The 25,201-nt window shown below is 45.9% G+C and overlaps 2 protein-coding genes across 2 annotated transcripts in view; one reads left to right on the top strand and one right to left on the bottom strand.

The window, feature by feature from the left end:
• LOC115636516 (ephrin type-B receptor 5) overlaps positions 1–11,989 on the top strand; it is a 158,087-nt gene extending 146,098 nt beyond the window's left edge. Inside the window, exons 8-17 of the mRNA XM_030536705.1 lie at positions 1,218–1,380; positions 2,331–2,445; positions 5,325–5,380; positions 5,495–5,614; positions 6,067–6,314; positions 7,526–7,741; positions 8,930–9,079; positions 9,225–9,418; positions 10,720–10,875; positions 11,464–11,989. Of these exons, the coding sequence (XP_030392565.1) occupies positions 1,218–1,380; positions 2,331–2,445; positions 5,325–5,380; positions 5,495–5,614; positions 6,067–6,314; positions 7,526–7,741; positions 8,930–9,079; positions 9,225–9,418; positions 10,720–10,875; positions 11,464–11,572 (1,527 nt within the window). The 3' untranslated portion in view covers positions 11,573–11,989. The remainder of the gene's footprint in view (positions 1–1,217; positions 1,381–2,330; positions 2,446–5,324; positions 5,381–5,494; positions 5,615–6,066; positions 6,315–7,525; positions 7,742–8,929; positions 9,080–9,224; positions 9,419–10,719; positions 10,876–11,463) is intronic.
• Positions 11,990–14,131: 2,142 nt separating this feature from the next.
• Positions 14,132–25,201, bottom strand: part of LOC115636507 (transient receptor potential cation channel subfamily V member 6-like) — an 82,545-nt gene continuing 71,475 nt past the window's right edge. The window contains exons 9-15 of the mRNA XM_030536673.1: positions 24,412–24,498; positions 24,254–24,330; positions 23,947–24,112; positions 22,774–22,840; positions 21,503–21,771; positions 20,955–21,061; positions 14,132–14,686 (exon numbers count right to left, since the gene is read on the bottom strand). Of these exons, the coding sequence (XP_030392533.1) occupies positions 14,386–14,686; positions 20,955–21,061; positions 21,503–21,771; positions 22,774–22,840; positions 23,947–24,112; positions 24,254–24,330; positions 24,412–24,498 (1,074 nt within the window). The 3' untranslated portion in view covers positions 14,132–14,385. The remainder of the gene's footprint in view (positions 14,687–20,954; positions 21,062–21,502; positions 21,772–22,773; positions 22,841–23,946; positions 24,113–24,253; positions 24,331–24,411; positions 24,499–25,201) is intronic.

The raw sequence follows: 25,201 nt of genomic DNA, 5'->3' as shown, positions 1-25,201 counted from the left end.
TGTAGGGAAAGGGAAATCTCTCTAGACTGGGGATACAGCTGAGAACTGAGATGAGCAAGGGGAAGGAGAGTACTTCCAGTGTGAAGAAAGGGGAATCTGTGGCAAAAACTGGGATTAGAAATGTACTTTTATCCAATATTTTCTCTCTGTATTTCCCAGTCTGATAGACCCAGATGATGTGGACCAGTAGAGGGGATCTCTAGCTGAGTTCATCCCTGGGGTTAGATTAGATCTTTCAGAAGAGTTTAGGGATGCTGGATGTAAAGATGATAAAAGGAACTGGAGTTCCAAAAGTGATTCATCTTTGAGAGAATGGGCTCATTTTCAGCAGGAACACTCCCATTATACCCTCACAAAGGGAAATTCCATGGGACATACTGGCATCTCCATCCAAGGCTGGATAGAAATCTTTCCCTACCTGTAAAAAACCCTTTGTGGATTAATGCTAGGAACTGTCCATTGCCACTCAGGCTTGGGTGGCACTGGGTCCTGCTCTGCTCAGGTGTGTGCCACAGGAGTTTGGAATATGGGATGGTGCCAACTCACACCTGCCATTCATTAGGCAGCATGTCGATCCATTATAGGGTGGCAGATGGGACAAAATGGTTGTTTTCCACCCACATCAGTCATGACTCCTAACTGGAGGTTGGTGGTTGCAGGGCAAGATGTCTGGAGGAGAGTTCAAGCCGCCTCTTGTTCCTCATCTCTGCTCTTCCACTGGAACACATTGCACAGTTGTTCAGTACAGATCCTTCCTCTAGTTGAAAGGGTGTCTTGTAAATAGTAGTGCCAATTCCAGCAGGTTGTCCTATGGAGCACTATATATGCTGTTGCAATGGATTTTGGGAAGAGAGTGGCTGAGTTTGGTGGGCATACGAGATAATGTTTCAGGTCAAGCTGGGAGATTATCGAGATGAATAGCATCTCACCAGGGCCCCATAGGAAGATATACCACGCATCCATGTCCTAGCTCATCTTCCTCATTCATGCCCAAATCACACTTTTCCTTGTCCCTTACTACTCACTTCCTTTAAGGTCAGGAATGAGGGGCATTGGCAGAGCTGGATGGGGAGCCTAGGACTGGAGTATAAGGGGAAAGGGGGCTGCAGGGCAGGTTTGAGAGGCATTGTACAGGGAACTTAGGATTAGTTGCTCAAGAGTGTCATCTGTAGCTGGGATCTCACATTTGTCATCTCTGATTGGCCATTGGCTTGCAGGCGGAAGATGAGGATAACTCATTCACCATAACCAGTGAGACCAACATGGCCACCGTCTCAAACCTGAGCCCAGGCAAGATCTATGCCTTCCAGGTGCGAGCCAGGACAGGTGTGGGTTACGGGCCATATAGTGGCAAGATGTATTTCCAGACTCTGGTGAGAGGTGAGTGATGCACTTGCATGTACTCTCAAACTGATACCTGCACGCACACACTCACACCTCTCATGCTCACACATGCCCATACACATGCCCATTAGCTCATGCTCCCAAATCCCCTCACCCTTGCACTCCTATTTACATAATACACTTGTATACAGCTCTTTTTCATGCTTGAAGACCCACACAGACCAACCCAGGCTTTCACAGGTGCATATTTGCATATGATCACACATCCGTATGATCATTCACACAAACTTCATGTGTCTGTGTGCAATCTTGAGCATACCTTTTACTCAGACTTTTGTACGTCTACATCCTCAGTCCCTTGCACTCTTGTGCAAATGCCCATCAGAACTGAAGTGTGTTAGCAATACTAGCTGTAGGTGAGCCCAGTACCACATTGCACAGGGGATCGCAGTTCATGCAGACAGGCCACTGTTCAGTGCTCTGCAATGGTCTGATGGAAATCAGGCCCCAGAGCATCCAGACAAAAACCTGCTTTTTGGCAAGTTCAGCCTTCATTCATGGAGGGAGCAGTGTATCACCTGTGACATTCTGGGCATGGATCAAAGGGGCTGGGTCAGGGTAACCTCTTTATACATCTCTCCTGCAAGCTGAAGGAAGGGGAGAGGTTGGCCCTGGGAACCAAGGTGCCAGATTGATTGCACTCAGGTGGCTGCTCAAGAGTCAGTGGATCCAGGCGAATGTGGAACAGGGGAGGCAGAAAGGGATAGGAGGGGCTATAGAATTTCCAGGGGGCGGAAGGGAGGCATTGGAGACAGAGAGATCGAAGGGGGTAATGGAAGAGTTAGTTGAAGCGTGATGAGGTATCAGAGTTTGACTGCGAGATCTAGGGGAGGCTGGAATAGTTTTCTGAGTGTAGCCTGGCTGAACTGGTAGGAGATTCTGACAGCCCTTGTCCTCTGTGTGTGTGTGTCTCTCTCCCTTGCCAGGCGAACGCTCGGAAATGGTTCAGGACCGGCTGCCACTTATTGTGGGCTCAGCACTCGGTGGTCTGGCCTTCTTGGTAATTGCCGCCATTGCCATCCTTGCCATCATCTTCAAGAGGTGAATTCCCTCCCCTCCTCATGCTCAGCACCTGCACCCCAGCCAGTGGATCCCCCCCTACCTAAACCCAACCCTAGGGAAACCCAGTTCCACTGTACATTCATCCAAACCTCATGAGCTCCCATCTTGCTCTGCATCTCCCTCAGGGGGAATCCTACCCTATTGCTCCTAACTGAGGACCCAATCCATTGGAAACACTCCCATTGATGTCACTGGGAATTGGATGATCCTCAAGTGAAAACAAAAGGGAAGCTTCAAACTAGTGACCACAAGGGATTTGGCTGCAGCATAGTACAGAATAGACTTGCAGATTAAAGTTTCAGGCCAGCAAACTCTAGGGAATGAAGAAATCTAGTGAATAAAGACTGATGGGAGGAAGTATTAAAATCCACTGATGTAGAAGGTGCCTGGGAAGTCTGAAAATACCCTTTAATTAAGAGCCTAGGAATTATAGCTCGTCTGAAAAACAAGAATACAAGGAGTGCAGCCCACATGGCTCCAGGAAGAACTGATTCAAAGATAATAAGGTAAGTTTAAAGAAAGCACTGTAGAAAAAGAGAAGGCAAATAAACAAGAATATAGACTATCTGTTACGATGTGCAGGGAAAAGAAAAGAGTAGCATAAACCAAAGCACAATAGAAAAACAAGAACACCCTAGGATCTGAGAATGAATGATAGGATCCTTTTGAAAGATAAAAGCAAAAACCGATCAACATCCCCATCCTCAAACTCGCCCCAACTCTGAACCCTTAGACTCTCTATATGTGTTCTCCATGTCTCTTCTCCACCCTACCCCCCCTGCATTCTGCAAAAAGAACCTTTTAGCCTTTCCTCTCATGTATATGGAGTACAACTCTATAACCTACTTTAGAAAGCAAAATCTAGAGTTTCTTTTTTTGTTCTCCTCTTTCCCTTTTTAATATTTGTTTTCCTTTGTCATGTAATTTTTTTTCTTTTGTTATTTTTTTCTGGGGAGGAAAGAATGAAAAAAGACAAATGTTGTTATATTTCTGTTGTAGTGTCCTGTTGTAACTTTGGACTGTTAAAACTATAATTGTATGTTATGGTTGGAAATATGTGATATTATGTGCACAACTCAATAAAGCATATATATTTTTTACAAAAAGCAGAATGAATTAATACTAGCCAAAGCTGGGGTTGAGGAGGGGATTAAAAGGATTCTGTAAATACATCTGCGGGAGAAGAAATACCATAGACAAAGAAGGCCCACTTCAGTGAGAGAATGGATTAAATTAGTGATGACACCAAAATGGCTGAGATATCCTACTCCTTTTTATTTTAAATCTGCTTTAAATAAGAAAAATAAGTTTGGACATTTAGTAAATAAGGAAAACCTTACAAAATAGCTATTAAAAAGATTAGGTTTATATTTAGAAAATTTAAATACATTATAAATGTATATTACATTTGGAAACATTAACACATACTGTCTTGTCAGTATGCAATGTAGGGTTTTAAGGGAATTACACAGATAAACTTATTTTTGGAAAATTGTGAGAACCAGGAGAGGCATCAGAGGACTTGGGGGAGAAAGCAAATATACCCTGTAATGCCAGTTTCTGTTCATGGTAAAATAACTGAGCAGATCTTGAGAGAAATATTACTCACTAAAGTTGTGAAGGTTTAACAGAGTCCTGAGGAAAAAAGCATCATTTATGAATAATGTAGGATGCCACACAAGCCTGATAGTTGTTATTTTTTAGAGTTACAGAATTAATGGATGGTAGTTGTAGTTATGTTGTACTCTGGACACTAGTAAAGCAATTAACCCCTATGTGTCATGAAATCGTATCTCAACTTCCAGTTGGATTGGATAGAAACAGTCATATGGATTGAAAACTGGCTGAAAAACTGTAACCAGAGGATGATGTTAAGCAGAAAAGCATTGAATTATTGGAAATCTGTGTGTTGAGATGCCATAGGGCTTGGTTTGGGGCCTGCTTTTATTTAATCTGATCTAGAAGAAGTTGTCATATAAATGAAATACACAGATGATACTAAATTAGAAGGAACTGTGAATACCTGTGAAGACAGAGAAGTGTTATAAAGTAATATATAGTAAAGAGAGATTAGGAATATGGGCAGAAAAATAAGAAAACAAGATTTAACTTGGAAAGTTTATCTAGAATGGCTGGAGAATGACCTGAGACATACCTCGGAAGGGGAGGAAGAAGGTTGCCAAGAGACAACAGAGGCTGGAAATTAGATACATCTTTGCAGTATGATGGCAGCAAAAAAGACTGTTGCGATTTTGAGCTGTATGCACAAAGGCATTACATCGTGAGACAGGGAGGTCTATGATCTCTGTGTTCAGTTTGGGGTATCACAGTACCAGAAAGACATGTCAAGGTGGATGCAGTTCAGACAACAGCAACAGAAATGATATGGAGGGGATGACTTATGGGGAGAATTGAAAAGAACTAAATCTGTGTAACTGGGGTAAATTACACTTAAGGGGAGAACAACATAGCTGACGAGTATAAAAAAAACATAGAAGGAAACAAATTATTTAGGGTGGTACTAAGAGGAATAACCTGTATTGATGGGATGAAATTAAAAAAGCTTAGCCAACATACTGGGAAAACCTTCCCAGATAATTGTGTTCAGCGTTGGAATAGCTTCTCAGAGGGACTGGTGGAGGTCCCAACCTTTTGCATGTTTGAAACTTCATTGGATACAGCAATGGTAGATGTGCTGTAGGGAACAATCCTGCATTGGTCACCAGTAGATGGTGGGGACCTTCATAAGTCTCTTCCATCCTTGACTTCTGTGCTTCTTTGATTCTGACCTCATACTGGGGAGCCTGGGAGACCCTTTCCTGCCTGCTTTGATTTCCCCTTTTCTTTGTGTCCCACAGTAAAAGGCGAGAGACCCCATATACAGACCGCTTGCAGCAGTACATCAGCACGCGGGGTAAGTGTTCACCAGGGGTAGATGGCAAGGGGAGCCTCTTCAGAGCTCACTCACATCTCTTCCTCCCTGGGGCTTGGCTATGATCATGGTTGGGCTATCTCTTCTTCCTCATAGGGCTTGGGGTGAAGTATTACATTGACCCTTCGACCTATGAGGACCCCAATGAGGCTATTCGGGAATTTGCCAAGGAGATTGATGTGTCCTTTGTCAAGATTGAAGAGGTCATTGGATCAGGTAATGCAGGGAGAATGGCAAACCACGCTGTATGGCCCATAGCTCTGCAACTCATGATGTGACTCAATCCTGACCCACATCACTGCTAGCCCCCATTGAGAATCAACCTCTGCCCTACTTCTTGGCACAATATCAGTGCATCTAGTGCATCCTGACCAGAATGGACCTTAACCTTAAACCCTAGCTTGGTCCAAACTGTGTATAAGGCAGCATTGGAAAGGCCACCCCCAAATCCTTGTTTGACCCCCTAATCTGTTTCAAACTTTAATACACGTCTTCATTCAAACTGGAGCTTTGACCGTGAATTTTGTGCTAACCCAAACCCTAACAGCTACCCCGGTGCTTGTCAGTCCCTGGGATCTTAACACTAGACTGTTTATCCAGCCTGTCCCTCACTAGGATCTCATGTTTTCCCATCTCATGCTAGCTGTGTTTTCCTCCTCCCCTGGTAGGAGAGTTTGGAGAGGTGTGTTTTGGGCGCCTGAAACCCCCGGGGAAGCGGGAGTACACAGTGGCCATCAAGACTCTGAAGTCAGGTTACACAGATGAGCAGCGGCGGGAATTCCTGAGTGAGGCCAGCATCATGGGGCAGTTTGAGCACCCCAATGTCATCCGCCTGGAAGGCGTGGTCACCAAGAGCCGACCCGTCATGATCGTCACGGAGTTCATGGAGAATGGCTCACTGGATTCCTTCCTCAGGGTATCCCAAGCTGGACTCTGCTCCACCCATCCGCACCTCTTTGTCACTGTCAGCTCCATCATTTAATCTCTCCATCCTCTTCTTCTCTGTGTCTGTCAGATCTCAAGGCCAGTTTCCTGAAGGTGTGATGGAGATAATGATGAGACACTGAATGGATCTCTCTGGGGCCAATGTGTAGAGAATCTTCCATCACTGGCCAGGTCACCCAGTGGGAGATGGGTAGACTGTCCAATACAAACTCACTGATAAGAATACAATACAAACTCACTGATAAGAAATATTTCCTGATATCAAGGCTAAAATGCCCCACTCTGCTACCTGTCCTGCAGTTACTATTAGTCCTATCCCCCAAGGCCTCTTTAGGGATATGGTTTTCAAGCTGTGCATCATAGGGCATTTTTAGGTGGTCCATGGAGCTGTCTGTTGTTCAAATGGTAGCGCTTCTACCTTCAAGCAGTAAAGTTTCCTGCTAGTGATAGCCTATTTCAGGGCTCTTAGAGTTTTCAGAGATTTTTCTGATCAACTACATTAAAACAAAACTGAAGGTGGATTTCTCTGCTCCTTGTGAGCTGCTTCACTTCTTTCTTTACCAGGTTTCTCTTTGATGATAATTCAACCATGTCTAGATTTGCAGGTGACGCTAGAATTGGAAGGTTATACAGCACATAGAGCCAAACTAGAGACCTGAAAGATGAAAGCATAGGGGACTGCAAGTTGCTCCTTTTTCCTGTAGCCAAGTCATCTAGTCACTATGGAGATGGTGGAGGATAAGGAGTTGGAGGCTAGGAGATGAAGTGTCCACAAGATGAGATATATCTTCAGAAGTCAAGTATGCGAGGGGTAGCCGTGTTAGTCTGGATCTGTAAAAGCAGCAAAGAGTCCTGTTGCATCTTACAGACTAACAGACATATTGGAACATGAGCTTTCGTGGGTGAATACCCCCTTCGTCAGATGCATGCATCTTCAGAAGTGGGTCTCCAATATGAAACTGTTTGCGATCCATTGCCCTAAACACCTCTCTCCTTCCTCGGTATTTACACTTGTATGGTACCTGTAGGTGGTTCTGTCTAACCCAAATTTGACTGAACATAGACATATTTAGTTCTTTTAACTAACTTCATAATCCCTCCTGCTCCAATCCCTCATTGTTCCTTTTCTCTGCGGGCTGTAATTCCTGTGTCCACTGAGGCCTGAGTCTTTTCTGTCTGCAGCAACGGGAAGGACAGTTCAGCATGCTGCAGCTAGTGGGGATGCAGCGGGGGATCGCAGCTGGCATGCGTTACCTCTCGGACATGAACTATGTCCACCGTGACCTGGCTGCCCGTAACATCCTGGTTAACAGTAACCTGGTGTGCAAGGTGTCTGACTTTGGTTTGTCCCGCTTCCTGGAAGATGATGCCTCAAACCCCACCTATACTGGGGCCCTGGTGAGTTACTGATGGGGAAACTGGGCTTCTGCTATGACTGCCCAGCACAGGCCTGTCCTGAACTCACTGTTAATTCTTTATACAAATCTTGTGTGTGTTCCTCTTACCTATAGAACAGACAGTAGCTTGGGGACAAGATACCAGGAATGGGGTACAGCACCTTCCACCCCTAGTGCACCACTTCCAGCTCAGCCTCAGATTGAGAGGACTGGAGGGATTGGGAATGGGGTGCAGAGTCTTTCAGCTTGAGGACATCAGTTTTAACCTAGCCCCAGACCGATAGTGACTGACAACAGCAGCTATGTAATCAGTGGTACAAGATGAGCTGGTGAGCTCAGTACATTGCCATGTGGGATAAGGGTGCACATTCCAAACCCCATCAACTACAGTAGGCAACAGTTTGCTCCTGTGCTGCCCAGCTCAGCAGAGAGGCTGAGAACTGAGAAGCCACAGAGACTGAACTCCTCTCCTGCCCCATGGCGCGTGGGGTAAGTACTACACCCAAAATACCTGCCAAAAAACCTTGTACAGCACCTACGAGCAATACCTAAACTGGCCATTATATATGTAGAGTTTAGACACCCGCTGGGCCCCATGCAAGAAAGTGGGACTGGGGCCAGGGGGCTGCAGCAGTCATTCTGTGTGCAGGGCTCAGAGGAGGATCCACTAGTTGGGTGGTGAGATGGGAATCAGATTAGTGTGCTTTGAGCAAGAGCCAGCAGCTGAGTGGCTTTGAATATTTTGTCAGTTGGGGAGAGTCAGGCCAGAAGAGAAAGGGATGAAAAGCTGATCAAGTACACTTGTCCCTGGTGTTGGACACTGGAATTTTCAAAGGAGTCTAAGAACTTCAAGTGCCTGACTCCGACTTACGTTCAATAGGATTTGGGCATCTTAGACTCCAGTGAAAAATCCAACCATAAGGGTTAAACTTCATTAGACAATTGGATTTGCAGCAATCAAAGGTTGGATTCTGCTCCCATCCATGCCATGGGACAAGGTGGGGACATGAACATGACTAATTTAACCCCAAAACAACCAACAAAATATCGTTGTTCTGCACTAGTACCACGTGCTCTGGCCTGGGCTAGGTGCTGGGATCTGGGCTCAGCCATTCAATGAAGTCTGTTCCTTGGATTCTCCATGCTTCACAAGCGCTCTGCTTGCTCCATCTCTCTCTCTGCTCTTCAGGGTGGCAAGATCCCCATCCGCTGGAGTGCTCCCGAAGCCATTCAGTACCGCAAGTTCACATCCTCCAGCGATGTCTGGAGCTATGGCATTGTCATGTGGGAAGTGATGTCATATGGCGAGAGGCCTTACTGGGACATGTCTAATCAGGATGTAAGTTCTGGTTGGGCAGGAAAGTATGTATCTCTCTGTTCTCACTGATGGCCCTCCTGAAGGTGGAACAGGCCCAGATATATCTCAGTGGCTGAAGCCAGTGTTTCCCAGCTCTTAACCTGGCATGTTTCTTCCTTTGCTGCAGGTAATTAATGCTATTGACCAGGACTATCGCCTGCCACCACCTCCAGACTGCCCCACTGTCTTGCACCTGCTCATGCTTGACTGCTGGCAGAAGGAGCGGGTTCAGAGGCCCAAATTTGAGCAGATAGTCAATGCTCTGGACAAGATGATCCGCAAGCCATCCACGCTCAAAGCCACTGGCACAGGGAGCAGCAGGTGAGATGGGCCACGGGCAAAAGACAGGTGGGGTGCAGCTGGGGTGCTAGGCTAGGACCATGAGCAGAAGGAGTGGGGGAGATCTGAGACTGGAATCAATTTTGAATCAAAAAGGGAATGTGTGTGTGAGAAGATGGAACCAGTGCCTGGTGCACTTTACAATTGGGATTGGGGTGATCTTGGTGATGGGAGTGTGGGGGCTGAGTGTAAGGAAAAAGGAATCTCTGTAGTGGGGTAACCAGTGTTAGGGGTAAGCAGGAAATGAGGGACCTTGCAGCTGAAGGGAGGGGAATGCCTGGGGTGGGTACATCAGGGATTAGGGGTGAGCAGAGGAAGGAGGACCCAGACTGTGGAGAAAAGGGAATCTTTACTTAAATCTGGAATTGGAAATATGTCTTGCGTACGATATTTTCCCATCTGCATTTCCCAGCCTGTTGGAACCAGATGCAGGAGGTCAGCAGAGGGGAAGTCTCTGGGGGTAGAAGCAACCAGGATTAGATGGCCCCAGAGTGGATGACGGAAACACGTCCTGTTGGCCTGGAGGGATTTTCCCGTGGGTTTTAAATCTTGGCACAGCACAGCGCAAGACTGGGGGAGGGGAGGAGTGTATGCTTGTGCTCAGTTTATTAAACACCAATATAGAAAGAGACTTTAAGCCTTGGGACAGATTCAAAAGGCAGGAAAAGCAGCAAATTTCATTTATAAACCATGGTTTCTTTAGCCTTTGGCTGCTGCTTAGTCTTGTTCCCTTTGATGAAGGAAAGTGTTGGAGCCTAAAAGAGCCACTCTGTATGCATGAGGTAACTGCTAACTGGCTGTTCTAAGGGGAGCAGCTCAGAGAGAGAGAGAGCTAGTCCACAACTGAGGACACACAGGGAGTGACTTCACCAGCTCCATTTCCCCAGTCTTGGGAAGCCAGCCCAGCTCCAAGGGATCTTCACCCAAACAGTGAGGCAAGATCCAGCAACTGCCAGAGGGTCTGGGACAACTGGGGATGCTTGTCCAGAGGGATTCATGATGGAGCACGATTGGGGGGGGAATTGTCACCTGTTTAGCAGGGTGAGTTGGGTTGGGTGGAAAAGGGAAATGCGGGATGCTAGTAAGAGAGTGCCTGGGCACCAGACAGGAGCTTGTGAAGGTGCTGGGGCGTGGCTGGGGGATATTAGTGTCTATCCTTATTCCATGCTGTTCTGGTGTTGTCCCCTTTCCTTTCTGCTCTCCCCTGGACTGAGTATTGTAAATTGGCTGGTAAGCATTGATCATGTGAACTTTTAGCACTTAAGTTCCCTCTTCCTTTGCAGACCATCCCAGCCCCTGCTGAGCAACTCACCCCCAGACTTCCCCTCACTCACCAGTGCCCATGAATGGCTGGATGCCATCAAGATGGGCCGCTACAAGGAGAACTTTGACCAGGCTGGATTGACTACCTTCGATGTCATCTCACGTATGACGCTGGAGTAAGTAAAGTTGGGATGGAGCAGAGTACACCTGGTGCCGAGGGCTTCCACCTAAGGAGAAACTTCCAGAGTGGAAGAGGAGCTAGGAGATAAGGAGTAGGGAATCTTTGGAGGATACACACAGAGGTAATGGAGGGGCATGTTTGTGCATCGGCAACCACACCACTGCACAACTGAATTTGCATCAGTGCATTCAGAGAAAACCTGTGCTGCTGCTGTCCCATAGTACCACATGCACGCAGAGCAACACCAATAGCTCATGGGATGGCACACTCTGGGATGTCCTTCCACATGGAGAGCTGAGAAGGAGGAGCACCAGCCAGGCCAGGCACAGTTACGGGGCAGAAATACTGTGCTGTTTGGGAGACAACTACCTGCCAGGCTAGGCCTGTGGAAGCACCATCGGTTCTAACCACGCTGGCTGTGGCATAAACCATGTTTAGAGCCAACCATGCCACAAATTGGGTTAAAACTGGGTAACAGTGAAGACAAAGACAGAGCCAGAGAAAGGGAAGTGACACAGAGGAGGTGGGTTGGAGCAGTTCAGAACAGGAGTCACATCTTTACCATGCGCCCTTTCTCTCACAGAGATATCCAGCGCATTGGGATCACCCTGGTTGGTCATCAGAAGAAGATTCTCAACAGCATCCAGCTCATGCGAGTTCACCTGAACCAGCTCGAACCAGTAGAGGTCTGAGGTTTAGACCATGCCCCTACCTCCAAACTCCAGGAAGGGAGTTCAGAGCAATTTTCACTATCAATGGGAGCAGGCGTGGAGATCCCTGGAGACTTTGTGCAGAGAGAGAGAGTGGGCATTAAATGTCCCATGCCACTAAACCAAACCCATTCAGTGATTTGACTGCAATGCTACAGAACTTGTGCCATTCAGATATGGGTGATTTTGTACATTGGGGAAGGACTGAGGGAAGAGGGAGCTACTGTAATGTGGGGAGGAGCTGGAAGATAGTTTGGACAGATCAGATACACTTGCTGCCTCTTCTCTGCCAGCAGATGGGTTCGAAAACATTACAAAGCTGCCATTGGACTGTGTCTACGGCTCGGAGCCCATCAAAGCCACACAGACATTTTTTGCCCTGAACCAGGCAAAATAAAGGCAGAGGAAAGTTACTTTTTTTTTTCTAAAAGAAAATAGTCCAGGTGTGTGAGGTTCTATCTCAGGTAGTATGGGGCTGGGGCAGGCCTGCCACCTGCCATCCTTGGCTTGATGGGGAGCTGGAGCACCAAGTGGGGACACATTATGTGACGGAAGATGGGGTGAGTGACCTGGTTACTGCAGTGCTGTCCTGTTCCAGGGGAGGGCTGGGAAGGCAACAGTGAGCTCAGCGCTCCATACTGCTTGGTGGCAGGCAACAAAGGGTCCTTGAGTCTGCACCATGGTCCCAGGAGCTGGGAGGGGAACAAATTCACTGCTCCTTTGGGGCTGGAAAGGGAATCAGGTGATCCCTGGATCCACACGGTTCCATTTCCCGAGTTGGGAGCGGTGGCTGAGCAGAGATTCCTGGATCCCCCTTGTTGGGCTCTGGCCATTTGAGGGGGAGCAGAGGATTCTGGTTCTAGGGATTAAAGAGGAAGGGGGGGAGCAGAGCCTTTAGGCTCCTGCTGACAGAGGGTTCTGGTTCCATTCCAGTCCATGGTGGGAAGGAGAGATCTAAGTTCTCGTTCCACACCACTTAGTATGCAAAAGGTGCAGGGGCTTCTGATTCTCTTCCCACTCCATTATGAGCATTGGCAGAGTGACCTCTTGGAGCAGAAGGTTCTTCCTTCGCTGACTCCAGTTGGCCCCCCAGAGCATAGGAGAAAATGAAATGAACACAGACCAGAGAAGGGGAGTGTGTGGAGGATTTTACTGGGAGGAAATTAAACTCCAAGCAGGCCATTGGATCTACATACACATTTAGCACCTTTCATAATCCCCCATCAAGAAGGGATCAACCAAGATCAATCAGCTATGGCCTACAACCAGAGGAAGTAACCAGTCCCAACCAATCATCTCTCTGATCTTTAAACAGGAGGGAGAGCTCCCAGGGAACACATAATCTGGGACTCACCATAAAGTGCATTATCTGGCAGTAAAACAATGTCACTCTAGCATGACGAAATCTACAGGAAGCAAGTTGTGTGTCCCTCTCTGATAGGCTAGTACTTGCCCGCTGCGTGGGTAAGGGGCCGGCCCTTTTGGGAGCCAAGAGAAGAAATGTGGGTGCCCTGTGTAGATCTATATTAAAGGGTGAAGCTGAGCTGAGCTCAGATATCAGGGTTTTATAAAAGCACTCGGGCATGGGTGGGCAGAAAACCTCAGGGGCCTTGTACCAATAAGTCTGTTCTCGTTCCTCTGCAGAATGAGATGTCCTGACCCATCCATGCCCCTCTGCTAGCCTCCTGCAGTACAGCCTACCATTCTATAGCAAACCACTCCCCAACACCCAGGCACGGGGGTAGAGTTTGAAAGGCAGGGCTGTTGCAGACATTAACCCTGCATGGACTGAAGTCCCGTGGTCAGCCAAGCAGCTGAGAGTGGGGCAGGAGTCCATTTCTTTAAAGGTAATAAACAGACTGACAGCTGGACTCAGAAGGAGACTGGGGCAGAATTATTTTAAGGAGAGAGGTCTACATTACTCCAAGTAAAATTCACAGTTCAGACCTTTCAAAGCACTGAAGTAGTAAAATATATTAATTTATCTTTAACAGAGGGAGAGAGAAAACCACTGATTGAAATGTAAATAGAACTAAATACAAAAATAATCCAGGGGCTCTTTGAGCTGGGATTGGGAAAGGAGGGGACAAGAAATTCACAGCAGCACAAAGACAGTGTGAAGATTAAAAAGCATCAGCGCTGGAACCAGTCAGCAAGCCCATGCCTAGAAAATCTCTCTGTTGCTTGCCAAAGTGTCTGGGAATTCAGAACACAACCCAGTCCAGATTTACACACACTATGCTTGCCAGTCAAATCTATACCATCTGAGACAAAACTAGCACCTTCAGTGCCAAAATTAGGCATCACCATGAGATGCTAAGGAGATGCTCCAGTCTCTACCACTACCATGGTTGCAGACGCACCTTCCACAGGTCTCCACTAGAGGGAACTGGTACATGTTTGCACTGGTGAATATATTTTAGCAGTACTGCCATCTGTGTGAGGAATCAGACATTTTTCCTCTTGAATGGTATGGGTTAGTGAGGAAGAAGTTAGTGATCCAGTTCAAATCCTAGTGGTCTTGGCTGGGCTGGTGGGAACATGCACTGTCATGAATCAGGGATTGTTTTTTCCTGTGTGTGTTTACATTCATGCAATGGGTGACCAGCCCCATGTCCTCACACACTCCAGGCACTCCATTTAGCCCCACAGAGAGCTGCTGTGGAGTGAGCTGTCCATATGGGAGTGCAGGCAATAGGATGTTTACTACTGCAAGGTGTCCATGCTGGACCATGTCCTTTACCGCTGGCAGGAGAGAGGTATCACTCACTGCAAGGAAGCAAACAAGCAGTCACTCAGACATGGTAGACCTCCTCCTCCTTCTCCATGGCAAGGTTGACATGGCCCTGTAGCTGTGCTAGGGTGCTGTGCCTCAGGATGTCCCAGCCATGGCTGGAGCTCCTTTGGGACAGGCTTGGCGACTCTGCTGGAGTGCTGCAAGGGGTATTCTTCCTGTACGGAGCCTCTGTGTCCTTGTTGTCCTCCAGCTCCTGTTTGTTCTGTGAGTACTTGTCAAAGTCTTCTGTAATCTGGAACTTAAATGCTTCCATGTAGCGGTGCATCTTGTGCTGCCTGCCTTCGCATCTGTCTTCCACCCTGTAGGCAGGATGAGAACAAAGACAATCAAGACCAGTGTGTTAGGAATATCTACATCTCACACTTTTCAGCTCCAAGCCAAAGCAGAAGCCCCACCAACTAGGCCTCTCCTACCAATGCAATGTCTCCCACTCTCCAAAAGAACTACACTAAAGTATGTCAGAGAGCTGAGCCACTGCAGTCAGGGGAAAAAAATCAGGTGGGGAGCTGCTCCTACACTCTTGTGTTACATAGTGATCTCTCATCTAGCAGTGGGAACTGGCACAGAGAGGTAACTCTCCATGCTCCGCCTCCCCTGCAGTAGCAGCCACTGCAAGAGCAGAATGGAAAGCAAATTATTATCTGACCTCTCTCCATCTGGTGCTTTTAGTACAAAATGCATAAGTCACCTGTGGAACTCATTTGCACAAGATCTCACTGAGGCAAAGACCTTAGAAGGATTCAGGAAAGCATTCAGCATTTCTGTGAGTAATGAAAACAGCCATAGTTTCATTAGCAAGGATAAAATACTATGAGGGTTATAAAACCCTGCTGCTTTGGAGAACAAGCCAAATTCCAGTAGGCTGGCTCAAGGAAGGACCTTCCCCTAAGGGTCAGCTATTTCATAATTACCCATGCTGGGATTCCTTACGCCTGCCTCCGAGGTTCCTGTTACTGGGTCCTGTCAGAGACAGGATACTAGATTAGTGGGATCTGCACCAGCCTGGCAATTCCTGGGTCCTGCTGCCGAAAAGCAGAGCAGGCAGCAAGTGCGCTCCCACTCTGGTCCCTTTGCTGACTTAGATACTGAGTCAGTGTGCACCCACTGTCTCACACAAGCAATAGTTTATTTACTTCAAAGGCAAGGCCCTGCCCACAAGCATTCTAAGGCAAGGAGCCACAGGTGCTAGGCTTTTGTATCTGTTCCTGGAGGGGAGGGAAGGTAGTAGCAATCTGGGCAGTGCAGAGTGTAGATATTCTTTTTTCTCCTACAACCCAGGCAGGAGCGGGCAAAGGCATGGCCTGCAGCCTAGGGGCAGCTTTGGTTTTTACATTTCATAATGCAGTGCTAGTGCACTATGGCAGCTCTGCATTAGGGCTGGAGGGCAAGGAATTGGTTAGTGTCTGCCTACATTTTGCTAGGAGCATCTTCTTCCTAGTCCATTAACCCTCTGCCTGATGCAGGGTCACAGAGAGCTTGTCTGTCCCTTCACACAGACATCTCTAGTGTTCAGGAATCTCAGGAAGGAAACAAGTGGCTGCAGCTCCTTGAATCCCAAGCCATGAGCCCTGTTGAGCTGCAGAAAAGGCTTTGGGGCATGGAAGGAGATGAAGAGAAGTACCAAGGAGTCTAGCAATAACTGAGGGATGGGTATGGAGTTAACCTCACTGTTACGGCTTTTAGTTATGCTGGAGTTATTGATTTGATTAGCAGCTTGGAGTGACTGGATTAGCAGAAACAGCAAGAGTCCGGTGGTACCTTAAAGAATAACAGATTTATTTGGGCATAGGCTTTAGTGGGTAAAAAAACACTTCTTCAGTTTATGCCCAAATAAATCTGTTAGTCTTTAAGATTCCACCGGACTCCTTGTTGTTTTTGTGGATACAAATTAACACAGCTATCTTCTGATACTTGGATTAGCAAAGTGATTGGACTAGCTGCTGCTGAGTTGTAACTCAAGCTGTTGCATCCTCACTGCATCACTAGCTTGAGATCACTTGAACTTCAACCCAGCCCGCCTGACAAACCAGCTAGCTCAAGCTTAAAGCACCCCCTAACTTAAGCTAGAATGTGTGGACAAGAGTGACGTTAAGGGTAACAAGTAGGGCTGTCAAGCGATTAAAAAAATCGTGATTAATTGCACTGTTAAACAAGAATAGAATATCATTTAAATATGTTTAGATGTTTTCTACATTTTCAAATATATTGATTTCAGTTACAGCACAGAATACAAAGTGTACACTTCTCACTTCATATTTATTTTTTACTACAAGTATTCGCTCTGTAAATAAAATAAATTGTATTTTTCAATTCACCTAATACAAGTAGTGTAGTGAAATCTCTTTATCGTTCAAATTGAACTTACAAGTGTACAATTATGTACAAAAAAACCCCTACATTGAAAAATAAAACAATGTAAAGTTTTAGAGCCCACAAGTCCACTCAGTCCTATTTCTTGTTCAGCCAGTCACCCAGACATACAAGTTTGTTTACATTTGCAGGAGATAATGCTGCCCGTTTCTTGTTTACGGTGTCACCTGAAAGTGAGAACAGGCATTCTCATGGCACTATTATAGCTGGCGTCGCAAGATATTGAAGTGCCAGATGCACTAAAGATTCATATGTCCCTTCATGTTTGAACCATCATTCCAGGGGACATGCATCCATGCTAATGAGGAGTTCTGCTCGATAACTATCCAAAGCAGTGCAGACAAACACATGTTTGTTTTCATTATTTGAGTCAGATGCCACCAGCAGAAGGTTGATTTTCTTTTTTGGTGATGTGGGTTCTGTAGTTTCTGCATTGGAGTGTAGCTCTTTTAAGAATTCTGAAAGCATGCTCCACACCCCATTCTCTCTGATTTTGGAAGGCACTTCAGATTCTTAAACTAAGTGCTGTAGCCATCTTTAGAAATCTCACATTGGTACCTTCTTTGCATTTTGTCAAATCTGCAGTGAAACTGTTCTTAAAATGAACACGTGCTGGGTCATCATCTGAGACTACTGTAGCATGAAATATATGGGAGAATGCATGTAAAATAGAGCATGGGACATACAATTCTCCCCCAAGGAGTTCAGTCACAAATTTAATTAATGCATAATTTTTTAATGAGTGTCATCATCATGGAAGCATGTCCTCTGGAATGGTGACCAAAGCATGAAGGGGCATACAAATGTTTAGCATATCTGGTATGTAAATACCCACAAAAGTGCCATACAAATTCCTGTTCTCACTTTCTGGTGACATTGTAAATAAGAAGAGGGCAGCATTATCTCCTGGAAAGGTAAACGAACTCATTTGTCTTAGCGACTGGCTGAACAAGAAGTAGGACTGAGTGGACTTGTAGGCTCTGAAGTTTTACACTGTTTTGTTTTTGAGTGCAGTTATGTAATAAAAAAAATCTACATTTGTAAGTTGCACTTTCATGACAAAGAGATTGCACTAAATTACTTGTATGAGGTGAATTGAAAAATATTATTAGTGAAGGCAGGGGGCTGGACTCGATGACCTTTCAAGATCCCTTCCAGTTCTAGGAGATAGGTATATCACCAATTATTTATTTGGGGGGGATAGCTCAGTGGTTTGAGCATTGACCTGCTAAAACCAGGGTTATGAGTTCAATTCTTGAGGGGGCCATTTAGGGAACTGGGGTAAAAATCTGTCTGTAGATTAGTCCTGCTTTGAGCAGGGGGCTGGACTAGATGACCTCCAGAGGTCCCTTCCAACCCTGATATTCTATGATGTATTCTGTCCATCATTTTTAAAGTGCAAATATTTATAATAAAAATAATATAAACTTTGATTTCAATTACAACACAGAATTTATATGAAAATGTAGAAAAACATCCAAAATATTTAATACATTTAAATTGGTAGTCTATTGTTTAAGAGTGCAGTTAAAACTGTGATTAATCGTGATTAATTTTTTTGAGTTAGTCGCATGAGTTAACTGTGATTAATTGACAGACCTAGTAACAAGAGTTATAACTCAGGCTAACTGTGTTGTGAAGATGCAGCCTTAGTCTCTGTCGGTGCCATCATTATCTACTGTATAGACAGTTATGGGATCTCAATGGGATTAAATGCTTCACAAAGTTTTCCTTGTGCACATAAATGGAGCTAACCTTATAGCTAGGTTTTGGGTCTGGAAGGAACTGAATGGAGCTGATGTGAAATCTCTGTGCCCATTGCTGCAGGCCAGGCCCCTGCAGGTCTTGGACAGTAGGGAGAAATTACTCCTCCTTGTGCTCTGCTGCATGAAGTGCAGAGAGGAGGGTGCTGGACTTAAGTGTACTGGAAAAGCCCTGTGGCTCAGTTATTGCACATCTCTTTTCTAGCAGTTGCTAATGCTGAATCCTATCCCAAAGAGCTCCTGATTGAGCTATACAATATTATGAGGGGGGATTTCTTCCTGACTTTCCCAACTGCTGATCAGCTTATTCCTTGAAGAAATGAAGATGGATGCCCAGTGTAAGCCTTTCCCTAACTAATCTAACTACAGATACTGCTCCTATACTGGCAGCCACTATAGTTTGCTGGCACTTGTGTAGTGCAGTTTGAAGTGAGCCCAATGTCAGCAACTGGAACCCCCATCTATTCAGCTTCATACAGCAGGTCTATTCTGAAAGTGACTCTATGGCATCATGGGCCTCAGAGACTTCTGATCAAATGCACTCAGTTTACAAGTAAAGGGTCATTTGTTTCTGATGGTCTCTATCAACTTAGAATTTAATGGCCAGATTTTTCAATGTATGTAGGTGCCTAAAGATGCAGGTAAGGATCTAATTGGATTTTCAAGTGCATCATTTTCAGTATTAGGCACGTAGGTCTTTTGAAAATCCCGCTAGGCCACTACCTGCATCTTTAGACACCTAAATACATTGAAAAGTCTGGCCCTGAGAATCAAGATTGGCTCTTTCCATCTCACACACATCATCACCTGAAATAAAGGCTCTGCAGGTCACATTAAGCTCTCAGTTCTACCTCAGCAGCTCACCTGCCTTCGCACTATATCTCTGGTGTAATCTGTGCAACCCTATTGTAATCAGTAGGTTTGCATAGGTGTAACAGATTGACACTTAATGAACAATTCTGTTTACACTGCACAAGAAGGAATAGATTCCAATTCCCGCTCTCTGAACTGTGTTGGCCCTGCAGACAACCAGGAGTAAAAATTAATGAAAACTTATTTTAGCCATAAATCAGCAAATCTGATAGATACCAGAGCCAGATATGCTCAGTGATAAAAGCCATTTTTACATAGCTACTTTTCTGAGCAGAACCTTCACCTTAATGTTGTCTTATCAAAAGAACCTTAATTATAATGGGTGCATAATAGCTTCTGCAATAATGAAAGTTGCAAAACAGTTGCCATTATAACCTGCTGTTTTCACATACTCGTAACTTTCCAAAACAATTCACCTTCAGGGCTGCTGTAATTTTCCAAGTTTAGGCTCTGTGTGATGGGATTTTATTGTTGTTTTGTTTTGTTTTGGAAAGTTAGAACAAAATCCCTTTCGCTGTTTTCAAGTTCAGCCAGGATGAAAAACAAATTGCTTCCCTGCATTCCCTCTTTAAAAAAGCCCGTACACTATTTTCTTTGGAGAGAACTGCAGCAAAAATAGCAATGGTTTGAAACTTGGCCTGGATGAAGTCTGCACTGAGAACTAGTGTCTTTACTTGTCTGGAGAAATATTAATTTTAATTAACAAAAGATTATGACTGTTTCCAAACTGTATCCAACGCCCAATAGAAACTGCATCAAACTCTCCCAGTGTTTACTTGATTAGAGAACTACATATTTTTAATTAACAAAAAGTAAAGACAGTTTGAAAATTGTATCAGATACACCCACTGGAAAATCAGGTGCCAACTTAGATATGCACAGTGGGCAACTTTTTAACTGTGTACATGTGGAAACTTGCACATTTCAGATGTTTCTCATTTGAACTGCTGAACTGTCTTCCCAGAGAGAGCTAAACATTAAGTTAACATTGAAGACAGTTGGTTTGGTAGTTTTTAAGCTTCAGAAGGTGTCAGGGAACCCAGAGTCTACCCTCCCTCCCCCTCACTCTTAGTACACACTGGTACATGCATGGGTGCAGAAATGGATAATTAGCTTTCAATATTACAGAGGACAGTGAGCTCCTTTCCTTGTGGGAGGGATGTGATCGGGGGGAGGGAGGGGGCATTTACGGCTGCATATCTGGAAGCACTGTCTAAAAGTGAGGGTCTGTTGGGCTCTGACTATGCTGGGAGTTTTTATTACTTAAGTCATTTATAAGCTGGACTGCACAACAATGGAAGATAGACTGCATTGGATGAGTGGGAGCTGGACTAGGTGTGAGCCCATAGCCTTTTCCATCTCCAATTTCTATAATTCTCCCATGGGTCTTGCCCATCCTCAGGTTGCAGAACCCAGGCCACTGCCACTCGAAATGGGTCCCTTTCACAGGGGGCTACACTGTCAGAACAGGGTGGATTAACACCATCTTCCTCTCTGACACGGTTGCACAAGAGAATCCACTATGTTTAGTCAACATGTGGGCAAGCCCCATAGAACTCACCTGAGGTACCAGCGGTCCCCCAAGCCATACTCCTGCCCACAGATCCCAGAGCGAGGCCAGAGGCATTGTGGGAGTTTCCGCTCCAGCATGACAGTAGTGGCAACAACCTTTAAAACACAAAGAAAGGTGTTGGCAAGACAACAAGGAGTGCAGAGATAAGGGAAGTGGGTAGAACAAGCAGCAGGAAATCATGGGGGCGTAGATGGAGTCTATACTTCTCATAGACACATATGAGTGAAATACCTATACACATGTCTATGCAATGGGCCCCATTTCAGCCCTCCTCTGCCCTGGGCTAAAATAAATTCCTGTTCCATATTTTTTTTCATTCATGGATCTCCTCCTCCAAAAACACACATGCTTTCTACTGCCAGGAACTCAACCCTCCCCACAAGTCTCCTCAGGTGAGAAAGGAATTCAGGCTCTGCAGTCATTACTCATGGGCTATCCACATACCCTAATGGGAACCCCTGACCTTGCCCTGTCCTAGGCTCAGAGTGAGTCTATGCATTAAGGTATGTTCACATGTGACTGAGTAGCACCCTCACCTGTGCTCTCCAAAGCTCATCCCGTTCGTGGGCCACGCGCCAGTGGGTGTCACCCATCATGGCGATGAGTAAGTTGAGCATGAGGAGGGTGGCGATGACGGCGAAGGCGGAGTAGGTGATGCAGTACATGAAGGGCAGGTCCACTTCATAGTTGGCGGGCCCATCAATGATGGTGAGGAAGAGCTCGAAGGTGCTGAAGAGAGCTATAGGGTAGTTATAGAAGTGGCCCAGCTCATCGGGGTTTTCAGTCTGGAAGATGACATAAAAAGCTGGCATAGAGAGGAAAGGAGGGAAAATGAATGAGGAAGCCTCTATGCTTTCTCTGCTCTGCCCTGCAGCATCCTACCATCTGCCTGAAACAACAGTATAGTGTTAGACTTTAGCCCAGGGCAGCCATGCATCCCAGCTGCAATCAGACAGCCCCAGTTTCCAGGGAGGCCTTCCTGTGTCACAGAGCTCATAGGACACTTAGGAGTCCTAAGTACTATGTGGAACTCATGTTATTTAATCATAACTGGACAACATTATGTCCTCACTTCATGTGGCATCCAGAGACCTCATCATGACACCAGTATGGCATAAAAAAATCATAGCAGCATCAGGCTGAGATTATTTTGTGCCAAAGGGCAACTGCGCCTTGCATTTATCACACAACATTGTGAATTCTGGAGGGAGAGCGAATAACTAAGTACCACCCCATCCTCTCTGGAGTAGAGAGATGGGCTCCTCCTTTCTACAGAATATTGACATTTCTTCAGAACTGGGTCAAGTCCCACTAGCCCATTACCTTTCTCCATGTCCAGGTTGCTGAGATCTCCCAAATAGCTTGTCCTCTTTGGGGCTGAATCAATAACTTCATAGGCAGATGTGTCAGTTAGTGAATGAGAAGAGAGACTGGCAGAGGGGTAGGGCAATTTCGTAGGAAGGAACCTCAGATATGGGGAGGAAAAGGCAGAAAGAGGAGAAGGTATGGATTGTGAATAGCAAGGAGCAGGGAGAAAGGGAAGGGAGGAAATGGAACAGGTAAGTCAAAGCCCAGCAGCATGGGCAGACCTGGGAGCTGTGAGTTGTATTCTAATATAAGCTATGAAGGAGCTGGAGGACTGAGTGCCCTCTTTCCAGACAACTGTTCCATAAAACCCAATATTTCGTGGATGAATGTGCAAGACATGGTGCCCCTCAGGGTGTCCATTGAGACTCTGCTGTCATTTAACTGGGCTTGTAGCACCTTGCTGTACATTAATAGACACTGTGTATCGCATCATACCTACCTGATGCAAAGCCAAGTATCACCACTGCCATGAGCCAGCAGAAGCGCATGAGATCTCCAAATATCATCTGCAGACCAAACAAAACCATGAGACCCCACTCTCTCACAAAGACAGCCCTGAAACTGAGGCTTTGCTGTCTAACTGGTCCATATATCCTGGTCTCTCACCTCCCACCATAGTAGATCCAGTCTTGTATCTCATGTCATAGTGGATCAGACCACTAGTCCTTCTAGTCAGGAGACAAAGCAGGGCACTGGAGGTCAGCAAACCTAATTTCTAATCCAAAGGAGTTACTGTGTGAGCCAGGGAAATTTACTTTACCTCTCTTGCCTCAGTTTCTCCAGATATGTAATATACTAATGATACACACTCCCTTTGTGAAAGTACTCTGAGCTCTATGGATGGGAGTGCAAGCTAAATGTTTTAGTAGTACTAATAGTTTAGTGGCCTAGTTGCAGAATGGCTCATACTTGATTGTTTCAGAGGAAGTCAGAACACCTCCATAATACACTTGGTCCACCATAAGACACTGAAAATAGGGATTTCTTCTTGGCCAACCGACTGCTGATCAGCTGAAGCACAAGGACTGATAGCCGTGCCTACAGTAGTATCACTGCAGCTAGGTAATCAATTTTGTCTGGATAAGATTACCCAGCTGCAGTGATACTACCATAGGCAAGGCTATCAGTCCAATTAAATATATGTATATATGTAATATTACTAAACTGCTCACCTCAATATTTTTTCCAGCAGTGTCATCCATTGAACTAGAAGACCCTACAGCCTGTTCCACCAGTATGACAGAGATGAAAGACTGATCTGAACCGACTAATGTTCTGAGCCAGTTTAGTGACCTCTATGTTTCTAATGTCCACTGTACCCTTCACCGTCCTGCATGTGTCCTATCTCAGTACATAAAAGAAGAACCTCACTTAAAACAGCCTGCTAGATAAAGGTCAAAAGGGTTCTTGTCTGGCTCTAGGAACTCAAATCCCACACCAGAAACTCCTGAGAAAGTGTTTCTATTCTGATGGAAGGACCAAGATATGACCGTGGGCACATGCTGATGCATGGCATGGTTGGATAACTGCTGCTCAGGATCCATCTTTGCTGATATCTTTATTACAGTCTCTCTCCCTCTTTCAGTCAGGCAGTGGGCTCTGTTGTCCTTACCTTCTGTATCATGATGGTGAACGGTCCCAGCATCTGAAAGCCTCGTGCGAAGTACATGACGTTGCACCAGCCCAGCACCAGGGCAAAGGACATGGGGACCACCTCTCCTGTGGTGCTGGTGAGACGCATCACCATGGTCACCAAGATCATACAGGCATAGGTGATGCTATAGAGGATAAGACAGAGCCAGGAGGATCAGATTCACATTCCCACTCCACACTCCTAACAACTAACTCTCTGTAATCCTCCCAAACCCCACCCACACCAGAAAGCAATCTGTATGAAATAAGGAGATGGGGAACCTCACATGATGATGTGGAAAGGTCCTCCCAGAATAGTTTGTCCAAAGTACTTGGTGACTCCAACTCTGAAGATATCTGGAATCTAAGAAGAACACTCTGTTCAAATTGGGTCTCAATCAGTTCACACAAGCACAGAACATTAAATTATATTGATTTCTCTTACCTCAAGGATCAATATTATTATGGCTCCTATCACTGTGATCAGCTCCCCCACCAGCCTCAGACTGTCCTCAGGAGTCACATAAGATTCCTGAAAGGAGAGAAAGAGGTCCCCCTCAGTCCAACTGTGCATGGCCAGGAGAGGACTCTTAGGCCCCATCTAGGCTTGAGGAAAAAAGCATTCTCCTTGCAAGATTGCTCATGCCATAGTCTCCAGAAGAGGCAGTTAGTCTAGAAGATCAAGCATGACAGTGGGAATCAGGAAACATGGTTTCCACCCCCAGCTCTGACACTGGATGACTGCATGGCCAACACAGCCTCCTCTTTTGGGGGCCCAATTGAAGACACTTTGGGGCTGATGCTGAGAGCTGCTGAGCACCTGCAGAACTCACTGAGTTCTGCTGGAGTTGGGGGTGCCCAACACTCGTGAAGAATCAGCTCTGTGAAACAAATGAGTCTCTTTAACTGAGCTCCAGCCCACATCTGTCCACCTACCCTCTTCTCCCCGACTCTGTCTCATTTACTCCCCTGCCTTCAGGGAGGGAGGGGATCGCTCAGTGGTTTGAGCATTGGCCTGCTAAACCTAGGGTTGTGAGTTCAATCCTTCAGAGGGCAATTTAGGAACTGAGTTGGGGATTAGTCCTGCTTTGAACAGGGGGTTGGACTAGATGGTCTCCTGAGGCCCCTTCCAATCTTGATACTCTATGATTCTTCCATGTAGCTAAACCCATCCCCAAACAGTGGACCAACATACCATTTGCCATCATCACTTATTTCACTCTGCTTGTGTGTTC

This window comes from Gopherus evgoodei, chromosome 1, assembly GCF_007399415.2.
Source record: "Gopherus evgoodei ecotype Sinaloan lineage chromosome 1, rGopEvg1_v1.p, whole genome shotgun sequence".
In the NCBI taxonomy this organism is placed as follows: Eukaryota; Metazoa; Chordata; order Testudines; family Testudinidae; genus Gopherus; species Gopherus evgoodei.
The sequence above is the reverse complement of the archived record's forward strand: the minus strand, read 5'-3'. Positions and strand labels throughout refer to the sequence as shown.